Source organism: Struthio camelus, chromosome 1 (genome assembly GCF_040807025.1).
Source record: "Struthio camelus isolate bStrCam1 chromosome 1, bStrCam1.hap1, whole genome shotgun sequence".
Lineage (NCBI taxonomy): Eukaryota > Metazoa > Chordata > Aves > Struthioniformes > Struthionidae > Struthio > Struthio camelus.
Genome location: NC_090942.1, coordinates 1,699,788 through 1,723,323, shown reverse-complemented (window position 1 = coordinate 1,723,323; position 23,536 = coordinate 1,699,788). Strand labels below are relative to the sequence as shown.

The following is a 23,536-nucleotide window of genomic DNA, read 5'->3' as shown; positions in this document are numbered from 1 at the left end:
TACCTAACTGGTAAACAGAGCCCTGCAGAGAGATTCATCCACGACCTCTTACTAAATACTGCCTTTCCTGTAACTGCTTTCTTTGCTTAAACAGCAGTGAATCCTTGCTCCTCTCCTAAAACTGCATTATTGACGTGTAAAGTCACAGTTGTCACAGCAAGCCCCTGCTCCAGGGTGGGTGGCATAGCTGTTCTGCTGTTTTGGAGCTTGCAGCGTCCAAATTATTTAAGTTACCCAAGGCAGCCAGCATCCCATAGCTGTATACCATTACTGGCATAAAGAAGCCCTGCTACTGTAGTCAATCCCTCAAGGAGTGATCAGCATGCTGAGAAAAGCAGCGACGTGATTAAAAAAAAAAAAAAATCACAAAAGAAAGCAACCTGGCCCTCCCTGTCTTCTCACCTTCGTGCTCTTTGGTCATTTGGGGAATTCCACTAGCCCTACAGTGAAATTAGAAATACCGAGGCTAGGTTTTATTTCTTCTGAATTAGGGTTATAGCAATATCGCATCTCTCAGAAGCACACACGTCTTTTTTTTTTCTTTTTTTTTTTTAAAGAGAGAAATAAATCTTTACAATGGAAGTGAAACATCCTGAAACATTTATAATGCCTTTCTCCCTTTTAGAAAAGGTAAGACGTTAGGCTTTTACTTCTTGTCCTGTTTCCTTTGGAAACTGTAGTGCTATCCAATTTTTCTAGTTAATTCTCATTAAAATATATATATATATATATATACATATATATATATATATATATATGCAGTGCAAAATTTCACGACCAAGTTATTAAGGCAAAAAGATATTTAAATACTTTCTCTTTGTGACCTAAGCTTTGGGCAGTTGTTGCAGCACATGGGCATGCTTACAAGAGAATAAAAGTATGTGGTCTGATGCATCCTGTTGATTAATACATGAAAAACATCAGAAAACTCATGCCATCCTTTTGCAAACAGAGCTTTAGAATACAGAAAAGCTGTTCGAATGGACTAGCACATCTGGTCTGTGTTTCAGCCTACGGAGTCTAGTAACTGCACTGCCAGGTTGTAAGCGCCTTTGCTCCTGAGGTAGGAACTGCAGAGCTCCTCATCTGATTTTCACTCAGTGGCCATGCCTAAGCACGCACCTTTGGCGTGGACACAAAAAGCATTTAGTGGCTTGGTGGCAAATATGATTGGTACCGCAGACAGTACCATCCTTACAGCTTTTACACTCCAAAACAGCAAGTTCAGAGGGGAAGCCTCGCAGTCGTGGGCTGGTCTTGGTGGAAACGCTGGTCTTGGAGACCCAAGCTGACTGTGTTTTATTTTGAGCTGATTCTATCCCACTCTTCTCATGAAATCAATTTGTTCCCTCCTGACGGTGCTGAATGATGCCTTACAGCTTCTGAAAAAATTGCCAGTACTGACCAAAACAAGCTTATGGGATCCTAAAGGGTCATAAGATAGAAGATGTCAAAACCCCCAGCTGCTAATTTCTGCTCCGAGCACAGCAAGGACGCCTCCTTGGCAATACTCACCATTGCCGTAAGCCCAGTCGTCGTTCATGCGGTGCCGCACTTTCTGGTAAATGGCGGACATGGTTTTCATGTTGCTCTTTCTCCACTGACGCCCCAGGTATTTGGTCTGGATTTTCAACAGCTTTAGGACATACAGCTGCATCATGGCCTGTTTCACCTTCAGAGCGCGCTTCAGTATTGGGGCTGACTTAAAGACTACCAGCATCTGTTAATAGAGGAACGCAAACCGAGACAACGTGTCAAACAACTCGGCACAAACGCTGTCCGTACGTCTGGAAGGCTTTGGGCACTGACACCTGGCACACGTGCAAGGCAAACCTGCAGCACTTACGCGTGTTCAACATAACCAAAAACTGCTGCAGGGGACAGAGGGCCATAGGCGCAAATGTCACTAATGTCATTCCTTTGCCTTACCATCGTCCTGGAGTGCTTCCACTTGGTCAGCTTGTTGAGGATCCTCAGCAAGTTAATGCAGGAGAAGAGGTTTCTCCAGCAGAACTGGTTGTTGTCGCCAGCTTCCTGCAAGTGGAGATGGGGAGGAAGAGCGTAAGCCCGACTGTAACAGGGAAAGGGCACCTTCACAGAGATCTCCTTTTGCAAAAAGTCCCAATTTTTACTATTTGACAGTAGCGTTTGTGCAAGACTTATTTCAGATGGGGAGTAAGTAGCACTGTTCCTCATTTGGTTTATCAGTCATGCCGCTGACAAGCGGTCAGATTCTGGGAAAAACCCTTCTGACAAAATCAGCACTTAAATTTACACTTGGGTTTAGAGTAAGATCTAAGATAAATCACATTACTCCTTCATGGGAGATATATATCATAGTAGATTTATAGTCGTCGTTCACATTCAGAGACCAAATTACAGCCTAGTAATCACCACTGCTTAGAGAATTGCTTTTCTTAATTATATACATTAATTTGTACATTAAGCTTAGAGGATGTATGACAGACAAATAAAATGAAATCGCAACAATGAAGGGTGACAGAAAGTAGCACTCGTATTGGGGGGGGGACAAGACTTTTATATAACAAAGATCCCCTCCAACCTACGTGCAGCTCATGTGTTATTTTAGACCCCTTAGATCCGGCTTGTGTAAACTGTGCCTATGGCCAGTCTGAGCAGTAATTCCCGCAGTGTAGTAACTTGTTTGCTGTTCAGGCAGCACTGAGCACAGCAGAAGTGTCCCACAAATAACCTATTTGGAGACGAGAGCAGAAGTAAGCACTGCTTTAATTTACAAGCCATTTACAGCAACCCACAACCTTAACTCATGAAAAAAAAAAAAATGCAGCCTGTCACATATGCCAGGTTCTGGGCATCTTCCAGAGGCAGAGCTCGGGGGGTGGCAGGATGAGTCCAGGGACCCGCTGTTATCAGAATATCTAATCCAGCTTTGAAACTACATTTACACAAGAAAATCCTGCCTGCATCATACCTCTGGTTGGGGGTGGGGAGGGGGTTCTTAAAAGCCTGCACCAAACCTATCATTTCAGTAAGCTTGTAAATATGCTAGCGCACGTATAACTTTTTTTATAGGCCAATGAGAAAGAGCTTTCTGCTAGTAGATTTATTTAATTCTAGGAACTGGTAAAAGCCACTCAGAGCAAATGCACATTTTCGCCAGCAGAGGTTGTGTCTGCGCTGGGAGGGCTCCCGCGCGTGCCGGCAGCGTGGCACCGCAGCTCTCGCGTGCTGCCTTCCAACACCTACCCCCAGCTGAATAAACTGATACCAGTTTCGTTAACAGGTGGATTTATCTTTGCCATCAGTCTGATGTTGGCTCCTGATTTACACCTTGTGGAAAGAGCAGTCACCCAATAGCCAAAGGGTTCATCACCTGGAAAGTACACCGCTGAGCTATTCTTTGTTTCCCATGAATTAAAATGTGAACGCATACTCTCCTGTATTCCACCCAGCCATCCTATCAACCAAGAAACGGGTCGTGACTGTGATGCTAGTGCTTTCAAATCACTGCGTCAAGGTAAAAATAGAATAAGCTAAAACTCAGTGCATAAAATGCTGGCTGAAGAAACACAAATGCGCACACAAAGACTTCGCTCCAAAATATCAGGAGCTATCAAAATACGATTTCTGCTAAATAAACACCACGTTTTTTTGTAGTACACCTCGCATCATTTTTGGCTGTTGAGCCAAGCAATGTAACTCAAAAAGGGAAAATGGAAACTAGAACTTGTTTAACAGTAGGAAAATGACCAAGTGTCACTCCATGGCAGAAAAGAGGTCAGGAAAGGGGAGTTTAGGATCATCTCAGCTATGCTACCTATCTGGAAAACAAAACAAAACCAGGACTAGCTTTCCTCCCTGAGCCCTCCCTAACAGCACCTAACAGTTTCAAATTCTACCTGGCCTGTCATGCAGAGAAGAGGATTTTCAAGAAGAAAATATTAAGTTTTAGTTTCATTTCAGCCAGACATCACATTTCTCGTACATTCAAGAGTATCCTCCCAAAGATGGGGACACACGGTAAAATGCAGGTAGGTGTCTGCATGTTTTCTAATAAAGTTTTTGGATCAGTGGTTTATTATTTGCTAGCAGAGAGATAGGCTATTCATTCAAAACTGAGACAAAATCCGGTGTTCTCAGAACTGACTCAGGAACTATGTTTTCATCAGTCTCGTAGTATGAAATAAAATGCTCCTTTTCATTGATAGTCTAAAACAAAGCACCTCAAACCCAGCGTGGAGCATAGTCACGCGCCAGACCCGACTGAGGCGGCAGCGTTCAAGCTGCACCCAAACAATATCCCCTCTCTGCAAGAGGGAGACCAACGGCAGCTGCTGGGGCCCGATCAGCCAGCGGCTCAAAGCTGGTCCCCAAAAAGCTAAGCTCATGTGGGGAGCCCAAAACTCGAGCTCTAATGCAGCCACCGACTTTACCTAGAGACCTGTGGCAGCTTTTGCTTCTGGGTTTCTAGCTCTGCTACCTCTGCAGAAGGGAGAACCGGCACGTCTGCTGGAGGACAGCGAGGAGGTGCTATCAGTTGACGCGCCAGATCTCAACCCCGGGGCCCTGGGAAGACGTTCAGTGTCCTCCCCCTGAAAAAAAGTTTGGTCTTTTCCTCCCCGGTGGTGAGAGCCTTGGTGTGAGCGTAAGGATTAGCGTGAGCCACGGGGGCTGAGGAAGCGTGCAGGGACGTGTCGCTAGATGTCCCCATCGGGCCAGGATGCAGCCGGTGGCAGCTCCATGGGGCCAGCCGGGCAGGAGCCCCCAGTGTTTGGCAGTGGCCACATGGGCGAGCACAAAAACGTGGGCCTGAAGCCGATATCTGGACCGGCTTCAGCACCCGGGAACAGATGTGGAAAAAAAGGCAAAGAGCGCTGGCAGAAGGGCACGTGGGCTGGCGGGGCAGCGCTGGGGTGGATGGGCGACCCCACACCTACCAGCACGCCCTCTGCAGTGGGTTTTCATACAAACTCGATCTGGCATAATCAGCCCATGGCAGGGTAGGAATTTGCATCGCTGGGCCACAGCAGAAGTGTCGTGGCCACAAATAAAATCAGTTTTACCGTCACAGCTCCCTAGAGGGATTTGGGAGCAGCTTTGGCCCACAGCAACTAACAAAAATTCCCTCTGAATTATTGCAGTTATGAACCTGCTGGCATTGCGTCTCGTCTGAAACCCGTAGAGCTACACGGCCCGTTGCACTGCCCAATCTGCCTAATGCTCAGGCTGAGCTCCGTGGGGGATTTGGTTCAGGCTGTTCCATAATCTGCCGGCATCTTACAAAACGTGAGTACTCGGATCGATTAAAACATGGGAGGCAATCGCCTCTGGACAAATCCTTTTAAAAGCAGCCTCTCAAGACTGGAGAATTGAAGGGGAAAACCCCCAAAGCAACTGTGCTTATAGGGTGCACCAAAGCAGAAGTCCCTTCTTCCCCCCACCCCCCTGCCTGGTAATGAGTAAGAATAGCGATGTGCGGGATTTCAAAATCTGGAGGAAAAAAGTCTAATTTTGGAATGGCTTGGGGTACAGAAAAAGAGGACAGAAGAAAGAAAATAAAAATCCTTCCTCACCCTCTTGCATACAGCAATACCGGTTACAAGGACGCTTCTATTCTGCTTACCAGGCTTTCTGCAGTGAGCTCGGGCAACTCATGCACTGTGCAATAGGGATAATCCAGGACAGAGATACTATGGAAGACAGGAAAAAGGGACTCATTAAGAAAGTGGCCAGTATTAAAGCAAATCTTTTAAATAATCTCATTATTATCCCCAGCAGTCTGCAATATCTTCATTCCCTGTGCATGCACTCTGAATTGCAGCGCCACCGGGCAGCCAGGGCAGAAGTGCCTCGCACACCGAGTGGGTTGGACGGCTACGAATCCTCTTTCGCCCCCCACACATGAACCGCTCCGTAGCGGGGATCGTGTGGATGTGCCTGCTGCTTGCATTTACGATAACGCAGACTGCTTCCAGCCTCATAAGTGCCTCGCGCCTCGGCGTAAGGGAACATGCCAATTGCTCTTGGCTCAGAAGCACGTCCTGAGTGCATTAATAGGGACTCGAAGGATTTGGGTCCATTAAGACATGACAGATTGTGTATTTATACACATACCTAAAAAAAAAAAAAAAAGAGCAAAAAACAAATCTTAGCTTGAAAAGGAGACATCTGATAAGAGTACTACCAGCAAGAAAATTCACAGGGAGGGCATCAGGCCTTTCCAAGCCCTCCAGACCTATTGCCTTTATAAAAGCAGCCAGTAAGACATATATGACATATAAGACATACATGCACACACACGCGCACATATATACATATATGTATCTATACACAAACATATATATTTGCACACAGCTGCACAAACACAGACGCACTGGTGCTATCCATGCCCTGAGATATGCACATATCTAAAATGAAGAGCGCACTATCATACAGCATCCCTGCTTGTGTTCCCGCTTCTCCGCCGTTTGCCTTTCCCTCCAGCCTCTGAGCTGCACGCTGGCTCGTGGCAACTACCACCGAGTCAGAAGGAATTCAGAATAAAGCCCCGAAGTCAAGAGAGCTTGTAAATGCGTCACTTAAGGCATTTGGCACAAGAAGGGCTTGTGCAACCTCAAGAACGGATGCTCCTCGCTGGCTCCCACCCGCCACAACCCTCCGGCTGGTGGCATCACGCGGATACAGCCCGAATAGCCCCGAGCGAGCCAGCTTGTGTCCAGAAGCCATCAGCTCCTTTGCCACAAGTCGCTAGCACTGTCTTAGCATCGCTTCTGATATTTCCTGTCACGACGACACAGGAATCGGGGCCAAATATCTGACTTTGACAAACTCCTGCAGACAGCACTGCAGGGCAGCACCCGACATGGTTCACCGCTGTCCGCAGCCTCAAAGAGAGGGCCTGCTGCCTTTCTCAAGTTAGCAGAAGCAAAAGTCAGCGACAACTATTTAAAGCCTAAATAGATCAGGAAAGCTGACTTACAGCTATAAAAAAGTGGAAAAGGCCTAGAAGACTCTACCTTGTCCAGCTGTTTCCAGGCTGTGGCCCACAGCGCCTGGGGACAGTGGACTACCTTGCAGGAGGCCACGTAACGATGAAAAGCAAGCCTATTGCCAGCAAGCTAAGCAGGGATTTGCACGTGTTTTAGGAGTATTCAGAGAGACCGAAACCTGCCCGTCTAGTCTTCCTCACTAACCAGAAAGGGTTTATTCTCGTCTTGTGCGTTCTCGTGGTGCAGAACACAGTGCCTTAAAGCTGCGCGAGCGACCAAAGGCCACTCAGTCCTGCTGCATATTTGCACATTAGGTTTCCTCATACACAAAGCTCCCCGGTTAATCATATTTCTTCACAAGCAGGGGCTGTACCTGTTTTTAGCAGTGATATAAGACATGATGTTTTGGTTGAAGAACTTCAGGATCAGCGGGATGCAGTTGGCAAACACCAAATGTTGGGCCACGTACTCAAACTGAGGAAGAGAAGCGGAAGGCATCACCGTTAGCCAGCACAACTGGGAGCAACGAGCTCCTTAAATCAGTCCGTCGTGCAAGTCGTGCATCATCTGCAACAACTCCCACCATTTGGGAAACGATTTGCTGTAGAGTGGCTGTACAAACCTGATGGCCTCCTCTCAGCTCAGCTCGGTACAGGCTGTCAATATGCAATAAGGCACCGACAGCACACCGCTGCTGCCAGTATTTGTGAACACCAAACCCTTAGTCCCCTCTGTGCAGGATTCAAGATGCACTCACGTCTTTGCAAGGTAGCTGCCAGGGTCTTTTATTTGGAATCATTATCTTCAGATAGGCACTTTAAAAAGAATCCTGATTTAAACCTCCTTTTCCTGACCCTATTTAGCAAAGGTCTAACAAAGCGCAGAGGGAGAGTGAGTTGCCCAGGGGCTTCACAGCAATCCTGAAGTAGGCCCCAGGCACTTCCAGCTGCCCACCAACGGGACTCGGATTCGCCATCAGGCTCCCTGGCTTCCCGAGCTCTTTCCTTACACATGGAGCTCGGCTGCTTGCCCTGCTTCTGCAGCCGGCTACGAGCTTGCACCCAGCTCCAGCGACATGCGGTAGCTTGGAGAACTGCAGTAATTTGATAGCATTTCCCCGTTGGCTCAGACAGGTGACGTAAGGAACACCAACCCCGAACAAAAACAGAGACTGACCGAGCACAATCCCTGTTGGTTTATAGACTTTCTGCCTGGGTTTGTGCACAGGTGACTGGCACAGAAAAAGCTCTCATGACTCACCTGAAAATCAAATCCAAAAGTAGACTCAAACAAACCCCCCCCAAAACCTCCAGACTAAGTGCCAGATTGCAAGAGGCCTCCCGCAACAGGGAGGAAGAAACAGAGGACTCTGTTTTGGGGCTGAAGCGAGAAGAACGAACGGAGGCAAAACAGTGAAGGGGCACGGAGGGACTCAGAGCAAATGTAGGACTGTAAAAGGGATTTTATCCATTTGTATCCAATCCAATGAATGGATTTTTTTTTTTAAATCATATAAATATCAGCAGGCTTCGTAACGCAACTGGATTTGTACCATGCTGGAACCTCTGAAAACCAACCAAACAACAAACCCACCAACTGCGTGATGCGCGGGGTGGGCCAAGAAGCGGCCCAGGCCACAGCCCAAGTCGGGCTGTCAGTCATTCTACACCGCGCAAAGCCCTTCATGGGGTGACAGCTCAGCTGGTGTTATGCAGGCGAAAAGTCCAACTGCATCGAGGACACGGACACGGAGGCTCTGTTGAAACAGGAGCCCTAAGAACTTGATCCAGCCTTGGGACAGAGGAACAGATTAGATGGCCTCTTGAGGTCCTCTCCAGTGCTACTGCTTGTAACCGGAGACTAAGCACAGCAAAAAAAGGGTCCTATCTAACCCCATCCTCTTGCCTGCTCTGCCAGCAAAGGCTTCTGCTTGTGCTCCTCTCAGAAATTTCAGCCTGTGAACCCCTGGTGAGGGGCAGCATGAACGCTCCAGGAGGCTGCAGACTATTGCCACACGGGTGGAAGGGACCCTGTCAAAACACACGCAAAGATATATTGCAGGCAGGTTATCCCGGCATGAGTAACGGGACAAAAATCACGTCTTGGGGCTGAGGTTCATCCCTATGGAAAAACCAGTCTGCAGCTTCTGCTAGAGTAATCTACTGAAGAGGTCTTTTAAGAGAGGGACTATTGGGGACATAGCTCCTTCAGGAGCCCCTTCGTGGCGGTCACCTCATTCTCAACGCTCACCTGGTAGATGTGGTTCAGCTTGAGGTGCTTCAGGAGCAGTAGCAGCAAGGCGGAGATGCTCTTCACGATAATCTCCTTGTGCCTGTTCACGTCAATCCCCAGTTTCATGCTCTGAAGAACAGTGATGCTGGTTTGGAGGGAAAGAGGGCAACAGCGTAATGGGTACGGGAGCGAGGAGGCCTGCTGGTGGGGGCTGTTGTGTTTGTATTCATCCAAAGGGGTGCAACAGAAAGTTTCTCTGCTAGAAAGCAGAAGCAGTGAGCGCAAGGCAGGAGGCCCTCGTGTCTCCTTGGGACGCCTGTTCCCATCACCCTCTGGCTGGTAACACCAGAGCATGTTTAGGAAGACATAGGTTGCCCTCTGCCAGCCAGGCCTGGTGAGTGGCGCGACTGGGAAATACCAGATGCTCCCATATATTTACGATTTGTTTCAATTCTGGAAAGAAAAACAACCAACCCCCTTCCCCTCCTACAACCGTTAACATGTATTAAAGGCTCATTTTATTTCCAAAAGCATTTAAAAAATTCAGAACATCTGGAATCTAAAATACTTCACTGTACACAGCGTTTTCATTACAAACTCCATTAATTCCCAAGGCTTTACCGTGCGCCGTGCTGCTAGCTGAGGGAGCAGCTCCCCTTGTTGCCTCCTACGTAACAGCCACGTACAGAAACCCCACTTTCCACAGACAGGTACTGCTTAGACGAAAGAGACCCCCCTCAGGAGAGAAAGTCTGCTGCCAAATATTAAAGCTCGCCTAATTACTCCCTGGTTCACTTAGCCATGAACAGCCTCTTCTTTCACGGTCTGTGCTTGGGATACAGGAGAGCACTTTCCAGGCCTGTGCTGGGTGTCTGAGGCTGGGCCAAATCCACAAGGTGCCTGTGCTGCAACACGGCCGGGCCAGCTAACAGAGCATGAGGCTGCCCAGAGCACTGGAGTTATTGTGCTTCTTGAAAGCCAACATTCATTTCTACGGCTTTCACCCTCCATCCTGCCAGCAACAGTAGCTAGCACATATCCAAAGAGCAGTCCTCAAATCTGGTGCCCCCCCCCCCCCCCCCCCCAAACTTATCTGCACACCTCAGCTATGCTGATCAGGCAAGAGATCTTATGCTGCAGCAGGAACAACTGGCCAGCAGATGAACTTACGGCATCTCCTCCGGCAACACGTCTGCCAGGATGTTGATGGAGTCAGTCTTGGCTTTGGAGGTGGGAGCTGCAGCAAGGAGGATCTTCAGCAACGCTATCTGCAGAGGGAGAGGATCCTCAGGGCAGGCAAGGGTGATGCGAGCCGATGATTCCAGGAAAGGGAAAGCCTTTCCTTTACTTGACCCACTGAGCCGTCACGTCTATGCCCTAGGGTCTCACCAGCCCACGTTCCACTCATGGTGGTAGACTGTCAAGGCCCAAGCTCCCCTCTCATACTCTGGACACCCAAGGAAGCATGACAGCTTTGTTTTAGCATTAACTTAATGCACCATATCATAAGCCCTAGTAGTATGCATAAAAAAAAAAATGCAAGGGTCACCTGAAGCTTAAAGCATTAAGTCTGTTTGCCTCCCACTATGGACATAGTGCAAGCGGCCCATGTGGCATCTCGATGTAGTGGCATTTCAGGACACACACCATACAGCTCTGGGAAATCACGTGGGGCCACCGTGAAGCTGCAGGTGACCTCCCTGTAGGGAAGGCAGGTTGGCTCTGGGAATAATTTACAGACTTCCCACCATTCAAATGCATGTTCAGAGCATACCAGGTTCATAGAGACCTAAAAGTATTACCACATCGTTTGCTGAGCCACATAAAGCAAGATGATAAAGTAGTTTGGTTCCTGGCCCAGCAAGTTGTCACACTCTGAGATCAACGCAATATCATAACTGAAAATTAATCTCAGCAACAAGGACAAAGGCTCCATGGACCAGTGAAGTTGGTAGACTGCTTCTTCACCTTAGGTGTGAAGGTGGCAGCACCAGAATGCAACCACTTGTCAGTAGATACTACAGCTCCCACAGCTCAAGGGATTACAAGGCGCCAACCCTGACTGGCTCCTGCCCCTGGGATGCCCTAGCACTGCAGCCACTGGAGGGCGCTGGCACCGTTCCCCCATCACAAACTCTTTTTCACTCTTAAGAAACACGGCCTTACCATATACTGGGGGAGATTGTACAACATTGCTCGATACAAGATCTCACAAGGTGTTTCTTGAACTTCCTCTTCCCCCTAGCACAGAGAAGCATTAGAAACAAGGGAAAAAGGTACCCCCAGTCCTCACACGTGAGATATGTCGGTCACCGGCATAAAACCCAACTTGAGGACTTAGCGATGGCCATAACCACACTGCAGGAAGCTGCCAGGCCTTTCTCCACTGCTATTCTGGCAGGTGTGTTTGATCAAGATATGGTGTTGCTTTAGAGCAAGGAGCATCCAGGGTGGGTCCTAAGGATCACAGTGAACTTATGGATTTCTACAACACCTTGGAAATCCTCCATGCAAATGGACAGCCTGCCTCAAGCACGTGCTGCAGCACACAGTGCTCTACAGCAAGTCCAGGCCCTCTGGGACAAGGACAAACTTTTCGTTCTCAGAATTATGGTTGTTGCTGGTCAGCATCTGACTATTATAATGCCTCATAGTTTCGACACATAGAGCAGCCAGCCTGTTTTACAATATGCAAGTCATAAGCTCTGCTTCCTGGTGGATTTCCAGAGAACCACAAGTTTTACCCTCTTATGCCATCTCCACTCACTCAGGCCTTAGCTAGACACTGGCAGAGCACCAGGTCATCGGGGTGGGACGACCACCCTACAGTGAGGGTGCTGCTTCCAACGTGCTCCCTCCACGCTTCCATCTAGCCACAGAAGGCAGCAGCTTCTTACCAGTGACATAGGGCACTTCTCCAGCTCTTCCTCCTTCTTGATCTGTACATCTGAGATGGAAACGTACTTGTGCTGGCAAAATACACAAATAGAGACAGAGTAATAGGACAAGTGAAAGACGGAACGCACTGAGCAATGACAACATATGCTGATTTTTCCCCTCCACCCACATGCTTATCAAGAGCAATAGTATCTGAGTTGGGTGAATAGGTCATAGAAGAAAAATGGTGAAGTCATATTGGCATGGGACATCCCTCCGTCCCTGAAGCGCCTCACGTATTATTCATGTAGCATACGCGGCCTCAGCTGTGGTGATGATGCCACAGGGCATGCTGCCCAGCAGCTATTGGAGCAACTGTCCCTGCAGCTTCAGGGCCTTGCCCAGAGAGTGCTCCCGGAGGAGGCCGCAGCTCTACATGGCTCCAGGGAGCACCTGGGCTTGCGTCAACTCTGGGGCTGACGGGCTTCTTGCCTGTGGGAGGTGCGTGGTGGTCGAGGAGCTGAGCTACCAAGTCCAGGAGCTGCAGGAGGAGGTCAGCAGAGTGTGCAGCACAGGGAGGATGAGATGGAGATCAGCTGGCTCTTCAATGAGACATTGCAGGTCCTGGAGCCGGAACCTCCAACTGCAGATTCAGTGCCCTTCGGGCCAGAAAGCAGAAACTCCCATGATGGTGAAGGATGCAAGTGGGTGACTCTTGGCCCCAGGAGGAGGGCTCCTGCTCCATCGGAAGACTTGCAACTTCAGACTAGGCAGCCCTTGTAGCAGTAGAGGAGCTGGGACCATGGTCAAATGGAGTCTCTGTGCCAGCTGAGCCTCAGCCCCCCCGCCCAGGAGCTCCTAGAGGATGCGGCGAGTGCCCACAGTGGGAGACTTGCTGCTGTGGGGGACGGAGGCCCCCTTCTGTCCCTTGATGTGCCTTCCATCGATGCGTGCTGCTTGCTGAGGGCTCGGATCCGGGATGCTGCAGAGAGGCTGCCAAGGCTCGTCTGGCCCTGGAGTATTACCCCTGGTGCTCTTCCATGTGGGCACCAGCGATTCTGCCCAGGGACACTTGGAAAGTATCAAGCCTGACTACATGGCTCTGGGGGCGATGGCCAATGGCATGAGGGCCCAGGTGGGGTGAGGAAGGCCTGAGGAGGATTGAATGGATCCTGTGGGTAAACAACCAGTTGTGCAGCCAGTATCAACAACAAGGTTTCAGTTTCTATGACCATGGGATCCTCTTCCAGGACCAACAACTGCTTGGCAGAGATGGGATCCACCTGACAAAACAGGGTAAAAGTATCTTTGCCAACAGGCAGCTAAGCTGGTAAGGGCGGAGGGGTGTTGCAGTAGGAATGACGAGGATGGGAGGGGGAGAGAGAGAGAGAGAGAGACCAATGATCAAGTGAGGATGCGGCAGACAGGGCTGGCAACCAAAGGGGCTGGGGTGGTGTGAGCAGAAGAGACCTCTTGAAGAACAAAACAGGCTTGAAGTGGAATCACCCCAAGCGTAGGCCGGTAAATAAGGAAATGCCTACAGAAGCACATTACGGAGAAAGCTCTCAGCCCTTTCTAGAAAGTCAGCATGCCAGGATGCCTCTTGGAAGTGCCTGTACACTAAAGCACTCAGCACAAGGAACAAACAGGAGGAGTTACAAGCCTGTGTGCGGCTATAGAGCTACGAACTCACAGGGCTCATGGAGATGTGGGGGAAAGCTCACATGGCTGGAGCACCTCCATGGATGGAGGCAGGCTCTTTAGGAAGGACAGGACAGGACAGGATGGTGAGGAGGGGGGCTGCCCTTTATGTGAGAGAGCAGCTGGGATGCACAGAGCTCTGCCTGGGGTCGGGCAAGGCGTCAGCTGAGAGCTGATGGGTCAGGATCAGTGGGCAGCCCAGCATGGGTGACGAAGTGGATGTCTGCTATAGATTGCCTGATCAGAAAGAAGTAGATGAGCTGGAGAGCGGTTGCAAGATTCATCCATGTGCATGACCCTAGCGGACACTGCTTTGCAGAGGATACTAAGCCTCCACTCAGAGGGACTAACAGTGACCTATACGCCAAGAAGAACGGGGAGCATTTATTTATGTTGTGATCTGAGAGCCAGAGGCCCCAGGCCAAGAGGAAGACCCCTAAGGCTGGTTCAGAGACAGTAGCCAGAGAACATTTATTCCTAGCTGGGAAAACTAGCAAAAAACTAGAGAAGATGGTGGGAGCTGTGTAAAGCCATACGCAGCCAAGCAGCAAACGCAAGGGCAAGTCTCTGGGGCTTCTGCGCAGAGTGGGACGGAGGCAAGGAAGCAATTCTCACCGCAGGGAATGGTGTAGTGGTCATTGGTGGGTATCCAGACCCTCTAAAGCTGCTCACATCTTGACTGGATTTACCAAATTGACTTCCCAAGGTAGAGAGACCAGCAGCTCAGATCGAAAACATTGAAAAGAATTGAAATGTTTCACATTTGCTGTGGGCTGAGAGCGTATATTTGAGTAACTTGCCACATCTCATAAGTGCCTTATCACAAAGTTTATGCGAATAAGGCTTGATTAGGGCATGCCCTGCTATCCCTCTGTGGTCCTGGTGACCTCGGCCAAAGGTTTTCCCACTTCCACGAGAGCACTATGGGTCTGAGCCCACTGCACAGGTGGCCAATGAGTGCCAAGAAGCAAAGGAGCTCTAACAAGGCATGTGGCAAGACAAGCAAATGCCTCTCAGCAAGGCTTTCGGGGCTGGCTTGCCCAGGTGCAGCCCCCAGAGCCGCTATCTTACCTGCTTGAGTGTCTTCACGCTTTCATGAATAGGCCGTGGCAACCCTATTAGGGTTTCTGTGTCCCTGCGGAAGAAGGGAGAAGATAAGTACAAGGCTGGAAGGAGATCTGGGTTTAAACACTTTCAAACTGGGAGTAGAAGGTAGCAGAGGAAGTCTGCAGCCTACTGAGCACAGTGCAGATGGGTCAGGAGCTCAGAGAGGGGTTTGCCTGAGCTGCCCACACTCCCCTGTCTTCCCAGCAAAGCTTACACAAAAGAGGAACATCTGTCATCCTGTCATTTGGAGGAACAAAGTTTTGAAATACCCATCTTTCCTTTATTTGATGTAATACAGAGCTAGCAGTGCTTGGCTCCCCCAAGCCAAGGGATGGCTCCCCCATCTCGACTCTCCCCACTGCACCCAGTGCCAGAAAGCCTGCAAGCCAGCGCCCACCGCCGTGCCCTCACCTCTAGCCAGCTGTGGGCTCAGGGCCGGGTGCGCGAGCCGATAACCCTCACGGAGCAGAGAGCAAGCGACGGCGACATGGAGACAGCGAAGGGACTGTGGGGAGCCAGCCTGAGCTCAGCGCTGCGCCTAAACTAATCTATCCTGCTAGACCCCTGCCAGTATGACTCTGCGCTTGCAGCTTGATTTATTTGCCAGCTGGGTAATTTGCTGTGGATACCATATTCTTCTGACTCCTGCCCTCATCAAATTGATCTCTTGCTTGAGCCAGGGGGTCACTTTTTCCAGGCTAGGTCTGTTTTTTTTCAATAGAGAGAGGTCTCTGGAGACCAGCTGCTCCCAGAACATGGTTTTATGCCACTAAGTGCACTGCTGCAGCCCCAACTCGATCAGGTGCTGTTCTGCATGGTCCTAAGCGTGTGCTGGGCTGAAGAACTGGAGAAAATCTCACCTCTGGGGCTGCCTCCTTGCAGGTACCCTGCACTGATGGGAAAGTCAGGGAAGACCTTGGCAGACCTACACATGTGACACTTACTGTCCAAGAGTGAATCCGATGAATTTGTTCCTGCTCGCTTCCAGGAAATGCTCAATATCTTTCTGTCTGATGGAGTAGCAGAGAAACAAACACAAGAAGGGAGAAAAACAGACATATATCAGAACACAGACTGCTCACAAAGGTAGCAGTACATGACCAGCAAGAACCTTTTAGCTTTCTAGGATCGATTACCGGAGGTCTTAATAGCAGCTGACTGGAGCCACCATTGCTCTGGTTGGTCAGGAGCAACGAGAACCAAATACCATTTGCATTTACTATGCAAGTCCAAGGGAATTCAGAGTGCAGCTAAAATAGAGAGCAGTTCTCTAGGGCCACAACCTTTTCATTCAGCTTCTCTGCTCCCAGCACAAATATCTTCGAGTAGCATCTGCGCATGCCGCAAAAACAAACGTCGGCAGATGCACGCTGCCACGGGAGAGCAAGCTGACAGCTAGTCTGCCTTGGGCACCTTTCAGGAGAGCTGGTCGGCAGCTCAGGGCTGTAAGTAGGACCTGAACGCCAAGCCAAGGCTCAGAAGGGCACAAAGAACCCAGCTGGATTTCCAGGTTTCAGCCCAGAAAAAACAACAGCCCTTTGATTTTGAAGTGGAGAGCATTAACATGGAAGATCGTGGCCCCGCATGTGCGGAGACCCATGTGCAGATTCTTACTGTGTCCCCACTAGGAGCACTCTGGATGAACACTCTCAGCCCTATCACCGCTCCCAAATCAAAAAATATAATTGCTCTGGCATTTTAAAGATACTAGATTAAAGCTGGGCACCAAACCAACAGCAACAAGCCTGCACTGATCTGAAGGAAGGGGGCACAGCGTTTCACCCTCTTTTCCTAACCCTCCCCAACATCATATATAGCAGGATTGGTCTTAGAAAGAGAAGGCACCAATTTATTTACGCTCTCCAATTTCACAGCTGAGAGCAAGGCCGCTCAGGAAGGCTTAGTTTGGCAATACCAAAGGCCCACTACAATAAACGAGAGACGATTTCATTAAACAGTTCCCAAGGTGATTTATCTAGGAGCCTGCCCTCCCAAGACCCGTCAGTGCCGACTGGGAAGGCTGGCTCTCCTGCCAGCCCCGGCCACACGCAGCCAAGACAATCCACCTCCCTGATACGCTTGGCATTTCCAGAAAGGCCCTTCCTTCCACTTATTGGCCAACCTTGGCCACATTTGACTTGTAAAGAGTCGGGTAGCCAAACTCAGTCCAGGGAAGACTGACTGAGGGGAAAAAAAAAAAAAAAAAAAGAAGTGGAAACACTTCAGTTCAAGTTGCCAGAAGCCAACTCACTTGCTGCAGACTGACATTCAGCTTACAGTGATGGGACGGGAAGCTGGCAGGACTGGGGAGGATGACAACGAAACCAGACAGCTTTACCTGACTTTGGGGGCCCAGGGGAGCCCTTTGGGGAAGGATACTCTTTCAATAGGTGGGCGCTGAGCTGGCATCGTGGGGATAATAACATCCCGCTCCATCAGGTCCAGTTCACCCTCGATCCCACTGTCCACATCATCATTTTCCTCCTCATCTGCTCCTGCTTCATCGTTCTTGAAGGGATCTCTCTCGTTGTAGATATCCAAACTGTCTTGCTTCACCAGGGGCTGGAGCAGAAGAGGAAGGTGTGGGAGGAAGGAGAAATGCAAGTGAATCCACGGATTCCACTTCCCTCCCGGCCACCTGGATCAGACCTCTCCATACTGGAAGGATCAAACTCCAAGACGTTCCTCAGGTGAGGATTTCCCTCCTAACTGCTGCCACCAGAGCCTGGGCAAAGAACAACCTCCCCCTCTGCATCTAACTTTGCTGCTTATTCATCTCTGAAGTGTGATGGAGGGCATCTTTCCCATTTTCAGTCTGAACCGAGTGCTGCCGGACAGCTCACCCTTACCAAAAAAGGCATTTTTATCCTCCAACCATAAAGCAGCAACTCTAACAGTGGAGCTAAGGAAAAAGACGAGTTTGCTACGAGCAGTTTGGCCCTCGGCGCTTACCCGCTCTTTGCCATAGGGTGGCTGTAAAGTCAGGATGTCCTCTCACTTCCTTCAAATCAAATGCCTCACAGGGCAGATCTGCAGCAATCTCTTTTATCTGGGAAATGCGCGTGCGTGTGTGTATGGGGGGGAAGGGAAGTGGGATCCCGAGCGCAGGCTGGCTATTTGAACGAACGATCCTCATCGGAAAAGCTTCCCGGCTGCGTGCCAGGCCGACTCGCTCGCTCTTACCCGTCGGCTGCGGTGGCCGCGCTTCTGCTGCTGCTGCTCCATGAGCTCGATGGAGTACGTGGGCGGTGAGGCCGCTCGCATGCTGCGCATCACCTGGATGCTGTCCTCCGGCAGGGGTGGCAGGCCCAGCTCCTCCCGTTTCTTCACCTTCATCGCCTGCAGGGCTTCAAATCCACCCAGCGTGAACTAAGGACCAACAAGAGAGGTGAGAGTGCAGGAAACGTATATCCTGCCTACACCGTGGCTCTTCCGGCTTTCCAGGTGAAAATCAGCTTGAGGACATCAAACTGGAGAGTTGTAGATGAAGAAACCTTGTCACTGGTTCCTTCTCCAGACTTGTTCCCCATCCCATGCCCTCTGCGTGACTCAGCCCATGCTAGTTCCAGAACTCCCAACAGCAATTGCCCTGTATCTGCCTCTTGTACCATCCTAAATAACCCTGTCAGGGCTGGATCAAGCAGCAGAGAACGGCCAGACTGCATTGCCCCAGAACAGAGCGCCATTCCCCAAATAACTGGCTTCTGGATGGAGGAAGGGCTGCACCCACCAGAAGCACCTTCCAGAGCAGAAGCAGGACCTTCTTCATGGGAAAGTGTGGAGCGTGTCCACTGCAGAACTTGGTCACCATGGTAAAGAGCAAGAGCGCAAACGGCTCTTCAGTGTGCACTGGGAAACCTAGGAGAGAAAGGGCCAAAATAAACCAGGTTTAAAACAGTTCCCCCATCCCTCAAGTCTCCCCGTTGGACCTTTCCAACCGCAGAGAACTTGTTAGTGCATAATAAATTGACTCACTCAGCTCCGTTCTGAAGGTCTCGCGGCAGGCTTTCCACTCGGGTGGGTCGGGCTCCTGCTCCACACGGATGTTCTCCACCATCAGGTACATGACGCTGAGCAGCACCCTGCAAAGACAGCAGCAGGGCCAAGAAGTGACGCTGCCAACCAAGGCTCCCTGCCCCACAGACCCCGTCCGATGTCGCTGCCCTGCCCTGTGGCTAAGGGGCACCAGAAAGGGAGGAAGCCTGCCAGGAAGAAGCAGGGTTTTTCCCTTATAGCAAGCGTCTGGTCTCCTCTCTCCTGAAAAGCTAGGCAGCTGCAGAAGCCAAGACCCTGTGTCACAGTTCGCTCTGCGGGTGAGGGAAGGCAACCACATGTATCAGGTATCTCTCTGCACTTCCCCATCTCCTGTTTCTTGGAAGACTGAGCACCAAACAGGTGGAGCGGAGAAGGGTGAGTGAGATGGGGTTACCTGAGCTCCGTGCTGTCGGCCAAGGAGATGGCCGGCTTCCTCAAGGCACTGCTGCAGGCCTGGCTGTTGCTGCAAGGAAGACGACGGGAACCCGCTGTCAGTGCCAGGCACGGCCTGCTACGGACACTAAAAATAACCCCGGCCAAAACCACCTACAGCACAGTCGGGCACAGCTGCAGCGCGCCAAAAACCCCGCACCCGAGCCTGCGCTGCGGCTACAAAACCCTCCGCCCGCCTTGCCCCGCTCGGCCCCGGGCCCTCTTTGCATGGCTGCCTCTCCTTCCTCGCAATCCAGCCTGGACGCTGAGCCGGCCCCGGCCGTGCAACGCATGGGGAGGAGCAACAGGAGCAGGACAAGGCGGTGGTGGTCCTCTCACTCGATCTCCATGTTCAGGAGCTCCAGGAAGGCCGAGAAGGTTCCCATCTGGTACAGGAGGAAGTTGTTGTGCCGAGACCAGCGCAGGACGTCGCCTTCATTGTCACAGTCCCCGAACATGCCTGGAGAGGGACAGGAGGGCCAAAGGGAGGCAGCGCTTAGGACAGAGCCACCTTTAAAGCGAGGGGCAAGCCGGTGCCACTTCCTCCGCCCTGAGCCACGACCAAAAGGTCTGGAAGCCCCAAGATGAGGCTTTTCCAAAACCTCCTCGCCAAACCTAGACATGGCAGCACTCAGGTGCTGAGGACACGGTCCAGCCCCAGGCGCCAGTGCCGGATTTACTCCCGCGGAGGTTCACCAGCCCCGGGCAGCACCCAGCGGCCGGGGCAGGCCATTACCCTGTGCCAGGTAGAGCACGGCCCGGGCCACTCGCAGCCGCTTGTCCCTGTTGACCACCTCCAGCCCGTCGAGCAGGCGCATCACGTAGGCCTTCTGCTGCGCCACCTCCAGCTCTGGCCATCGCTTGCCCTGCACTGGAAAGGCGAGGCGACAACCAGCCGGGGCCCCACGGTGCGGGTCCCTCCCGGGGCTGCGCTCCCAGGCTTGGGCAGCTACCTTGAGCATGGAAGTCCTCTTCGAAGCACCTGCGGTTGGTGACGAACTCCGGCTCCTCGGTGTAGCTGTACAGCTCTGATGGGGAAAGGAGGTCAGCAGCGACTGGGAGACGTTTCACCCTCCTCCTCACTGCCAAATTGCTCACCGGGCTCTTCAACAGCCCTGCTCGCCCGAGGAGACACGAGCCTTAAGCCAAACACGTATGCTGGAGCTCTTCCCCAGGTCCACCAGACACGGCGGCATCCGGAGGTTGCTACTAAACTCAGCTTAATTCTCATCCTGATTTCACGGAGGGGGAAGGGAGGCAGAGGACCCGCGGGTCTCCCGGCTCACACCATCTGCCCCGGAGAGGACACAGATATCCTGATCTGTATGGCACTGAAATCAATTCAAATCAAAATAGGATCCATAGCTCTTGCTAAGTTATAAGGAAAAGCTCTAGTGCTATCGCTCTGAAACTCGCTGCAGCTTTAGCTGATTTTCTCGTCCCTTTTTCCCTTCCGTTTCTTTTTCTGGCCTTTCACCACTTCCAGGCAGGTCTGGAAGGGGACCTCACCCTGGTCCTGGCTGCCAGCACAGATATTTGCACTGCATTTGCTACGCTTTTGTAGGGTTTTTGTGTGTGGGGGGGGGGGGAGTGATTTTTGGTCACTATTAAGTCAATTTGCAACAGCAGGGACCACAGGAGCAGCCAGCCGAAACCTGCCCTGATTTCAGGCCGACGGGTTTGAGTGTTTCAGGGAGAAGCGGCTTTGGGCCGGATGCTCCCGGGATGCAGTGTAGATGCGCGTGCCGGGTGGAAAGGGAGATGCTTGCCAACCTGCGCTATCCAGCACGGCACGTGGCTGTTCCTCCAGCCAGCTGCATGGCCTTCATTTTTTCCCAGATCATTTTTGACCCCAGAATATTGTAGCCTTTAGTTGGCTGGAGAAGAGGACAACATGCTTTTTTTTTGTTCAGCAGGTTTCTAGGCAAGGCTGCGACTTGGTGTCACAGAAGTGCAAAACTGAGTCGCGGTAGGAAGGTACCTCGAGACCGTCTAGTCCAACCCCTTTGTGAACAGGACCCAGGACCGCGTCCAGTCGGGCTTTAGGTACCTCCAAGGATGGAGGCTCCACAACCCGCCTGGGCAGCCTGCCCCAGCGTTCGACCGCCCGCGCGGTAAACGGCGCCAACGCTGCCTGGGGGCAGATCAAGCCAGGAAAAAAATATAAAATAAAACCGACCTCTGCCCTTCTTGGACACCAGCCCTATCAACGTAGGCCTAAGCCTACTCAAGAGCCATCTCCTGTCCAGCTCGCCCTCTTCCGCACGGGATTTCTTGCCCCGGCAGGCACCCAGGCGTAGCCGAGCAGCGCGGAGACGCGGCCGAGCGCCCCGGCCTCCGCTGCGGCCCCTTTCTGTACCTGATAGCTCCACGGCGAAGCCGTCAGCGTCTCCGTACCCAAACTCCAGGTTGGGGCAGTCCACCGAGCCCTGCGGAGAGCATCCTCGGTTAGCGGCCGAGGCGGGGAGAGGGGCGAAACGCCGTGGCGCTGCCTATCCCGCAGGCTGTTGCGGGGTGTCCGTGGCTCGGAGAGGCACGACACTGCCCCGGGGGGCCACGCGACCGCTCCCGGGCCGTCGGGGGCGATCGGGGCGGTCCGCGGGGAGCCCACACCCTCCACGTCGAGCTCATGCATAGACGATGGTCGTTACCACCACGGGTCTCCAGGGCCCGCTCGGACTGTTCAAAATACAGCGCGAATTGGGAAAGAACACATGAAAAGCAGCCACATCAGCAGCGTGGGAAAGCCGCGGCAGGACCCAAACGGCCGGTGACCGTTTGCTGCTTGCAGCGTCCCCGGGCGGGTTTCCCCGGGACGGTTTGACGCCTCTGCACCCGCCGCCCGTGGCGTCACCCCGTCCCTTCGCTTGTCCGCGCGGCTCCGTTTCAGCCCACAGGCAAGGAAATCCCTTTGGCCGCAAACGCGCCCCGGCCCCGTGGGAACGCGGCGCTCCCAGCGAGTAACTGGAGCGCGAAGCTCTTCCGCTGGATCGGGGCGGAGACGGGCCGAGCGCGCCGCGGGCGGCCGGAGGAAACACGCCAATGAATAACGCGGTAAATTAGGTTAATTTGCCGTTCGGAGCCCCCGAATCCCGTTTCGGCAGCCAGGCTGGACCGGCGCAAATGGTCGTTACTAGCGGTCACGGCAGCTGGGGACGCGCAGCTCCGGCCCGGAGGGGCTCAGCCCTCTCCCCTCCGCCTCCGGATCAAGCCTAAAACCAGGGACGTCCGAAAACTCAACGTTTCCCCCAGTTTGTCCTTAACCCCGATGCTTTGAGGTGGCCGCAGAGGCATTTTACACCCTCTGCGCGCAGCCGCTTCTTGCCCGCGGCACCAAGGCAGCCGGGATTTCGGGAGCCGCCGTGCCCGGCTCCCCAGCGCTCAGCGGCGAAACGCAAACAGTTACTCTAAAGCATGACGGAGGAGGGTGGAAAGCGCGTTTTGTTGGCATTGCCGCTTTGCACCGAGGCTCGAAGCACTCGCGGTGTTCGCCCCTGATGCCGGCTCCTCACGCGGGATGGGGCCGGACGCGAGCCCGCCGTAGGCAGGGGAGACCCCTCCGAAGGCCGGGAACTCGCACCTCCGCGGCGCGGGAAGGCTGGACTCGGCCGCCCGCCCGACGGCACCGCTGTCACAGCAGCGGGGCAGCGGCGGGAGGAGAAACCACCCAGCGGGAACCACGTCGCGACGCCTCCGCTCCCGCGCTGCGGGCGGGCGACAGCCTCCCCGAGGCGGCGCGGACGCTCCCGGCTGCGAAAAGGGATATTTGCGCCTGCCGCCCCGTCGGGGCCGGCGCCCGCTCCTCTGCGAGGAAACGGGTCAGGGAAAGGATCCGGCAGAAAACCCACCTTCCCCGCGCCTCTACCCCAAACCCAGCCAAACCCGCGGACCTGCGGGCGAAAGGGGGCACCGGCCCCGCCGGGCTCCCCCGCGCCCCGACGGCGGCCCGGCCCAAGCGCCGTCCGGGCTTCCTCGTTGTCCCCCCCCCTTACCCCTGCCCGGCCCCCCCCGCCCCAGACGGGCCGCCCGCCCGCAGCAGCGGCCACCCCCGCCCTTACCTCGGACTCCTTCCGCTGGCTCCTGAAGAGCTCCCGGCCCTTGGGCTGGGGCTGGGGGGGCCGCGGGGCCGGGGCCGGGGCCGCGCCGCCGCCCGCCGCCTCCATGCGCTGCGCCCCTCTGCA

General features: G+C 52.6%; 1 protein-coding gene across 3 annotated transcripts in view; it reads right to left on the bottom strand.

The window, feature by feature from the left end:
• The window catches only part of STRIP2 (striatin interacting protein 2), a 26,684-nt gene extending 3,148 nt beyond the window's left edge, over positions 1-23,536 (bottom strand). The window contains exons 1-20 of one of the 3 annotated variants that reach the window (XM_068944786.1): positions 23,414-23,536; positions 21,715-21,784; positions 20,309-20,470; positions 20,092-20,226; positions 19,695-19,815; positions 19,318-19,386; positions 18,864-18,970; positions 18,619-18,746; positions 18,072-18,257; positions 17,227-17,450; positions 15,833-15,898; positions 14,853-14,916; positions 12,101-12,172; positions 11,370-11,444; positions 10,374-10,471; positions 9,222-9,348; positions 7,345-7,445; positions 5,606-5,672; positions 1,930-2,034; positions 1,516-1,720 (exon numbers count right to left, since the gene is read on the bottom strand). In XM_068944786.1, coding sequence (XP_068800887.1) covers positions 1,516-1,720; positions 1,930-2,034; positions 5,606-5,672; positions 7,345-7,445; positions 9,222-9,348; positions 10,374-10,471; positions 11,370-11,444; positions 12,101-12,172; positions 14,853-14,916; positions 15,833-15,898; positions 17,227-17,450; positions 18,072-18,257; positions 18,619-18,746; positions 18,864-18,970; positions 19,318-19,386; positions 19,695-19,815; positions 20,092-20,226; positions 20,309-20,470; positions 21,715-21,784; positions 23,414-23,518 — 2,287 coding nt within the window. In that variant the 5' untranslated portion in view covers positions 23,519-23,536. Of the gene's footprint in view, positions 1-1,515; positions 1,721-1,929; positions 2,035-5,605; positions 5,673-7,344; positions 7,446-9,221; positions 9,349-10,373; positions 10,472-11,369; positions 11,445-12,100; positions 12,173-14,852; positions 14,917-15,832; positions 15,899-17,226; positions 17,451-18,071; positions 18,258-18,618; positions 18,747-18,863; positions 18,971-19,317; positions 19,387-19,694; positions 19,816-20,091; positions 20,227-20,308; positions 20,471-21,714; positions 21,785-23,413 lie in introns of those variants that run through there. The other 2 variants (XM_068944862.1, XM_068944928.1) reach the window with 2 other exon arrangements.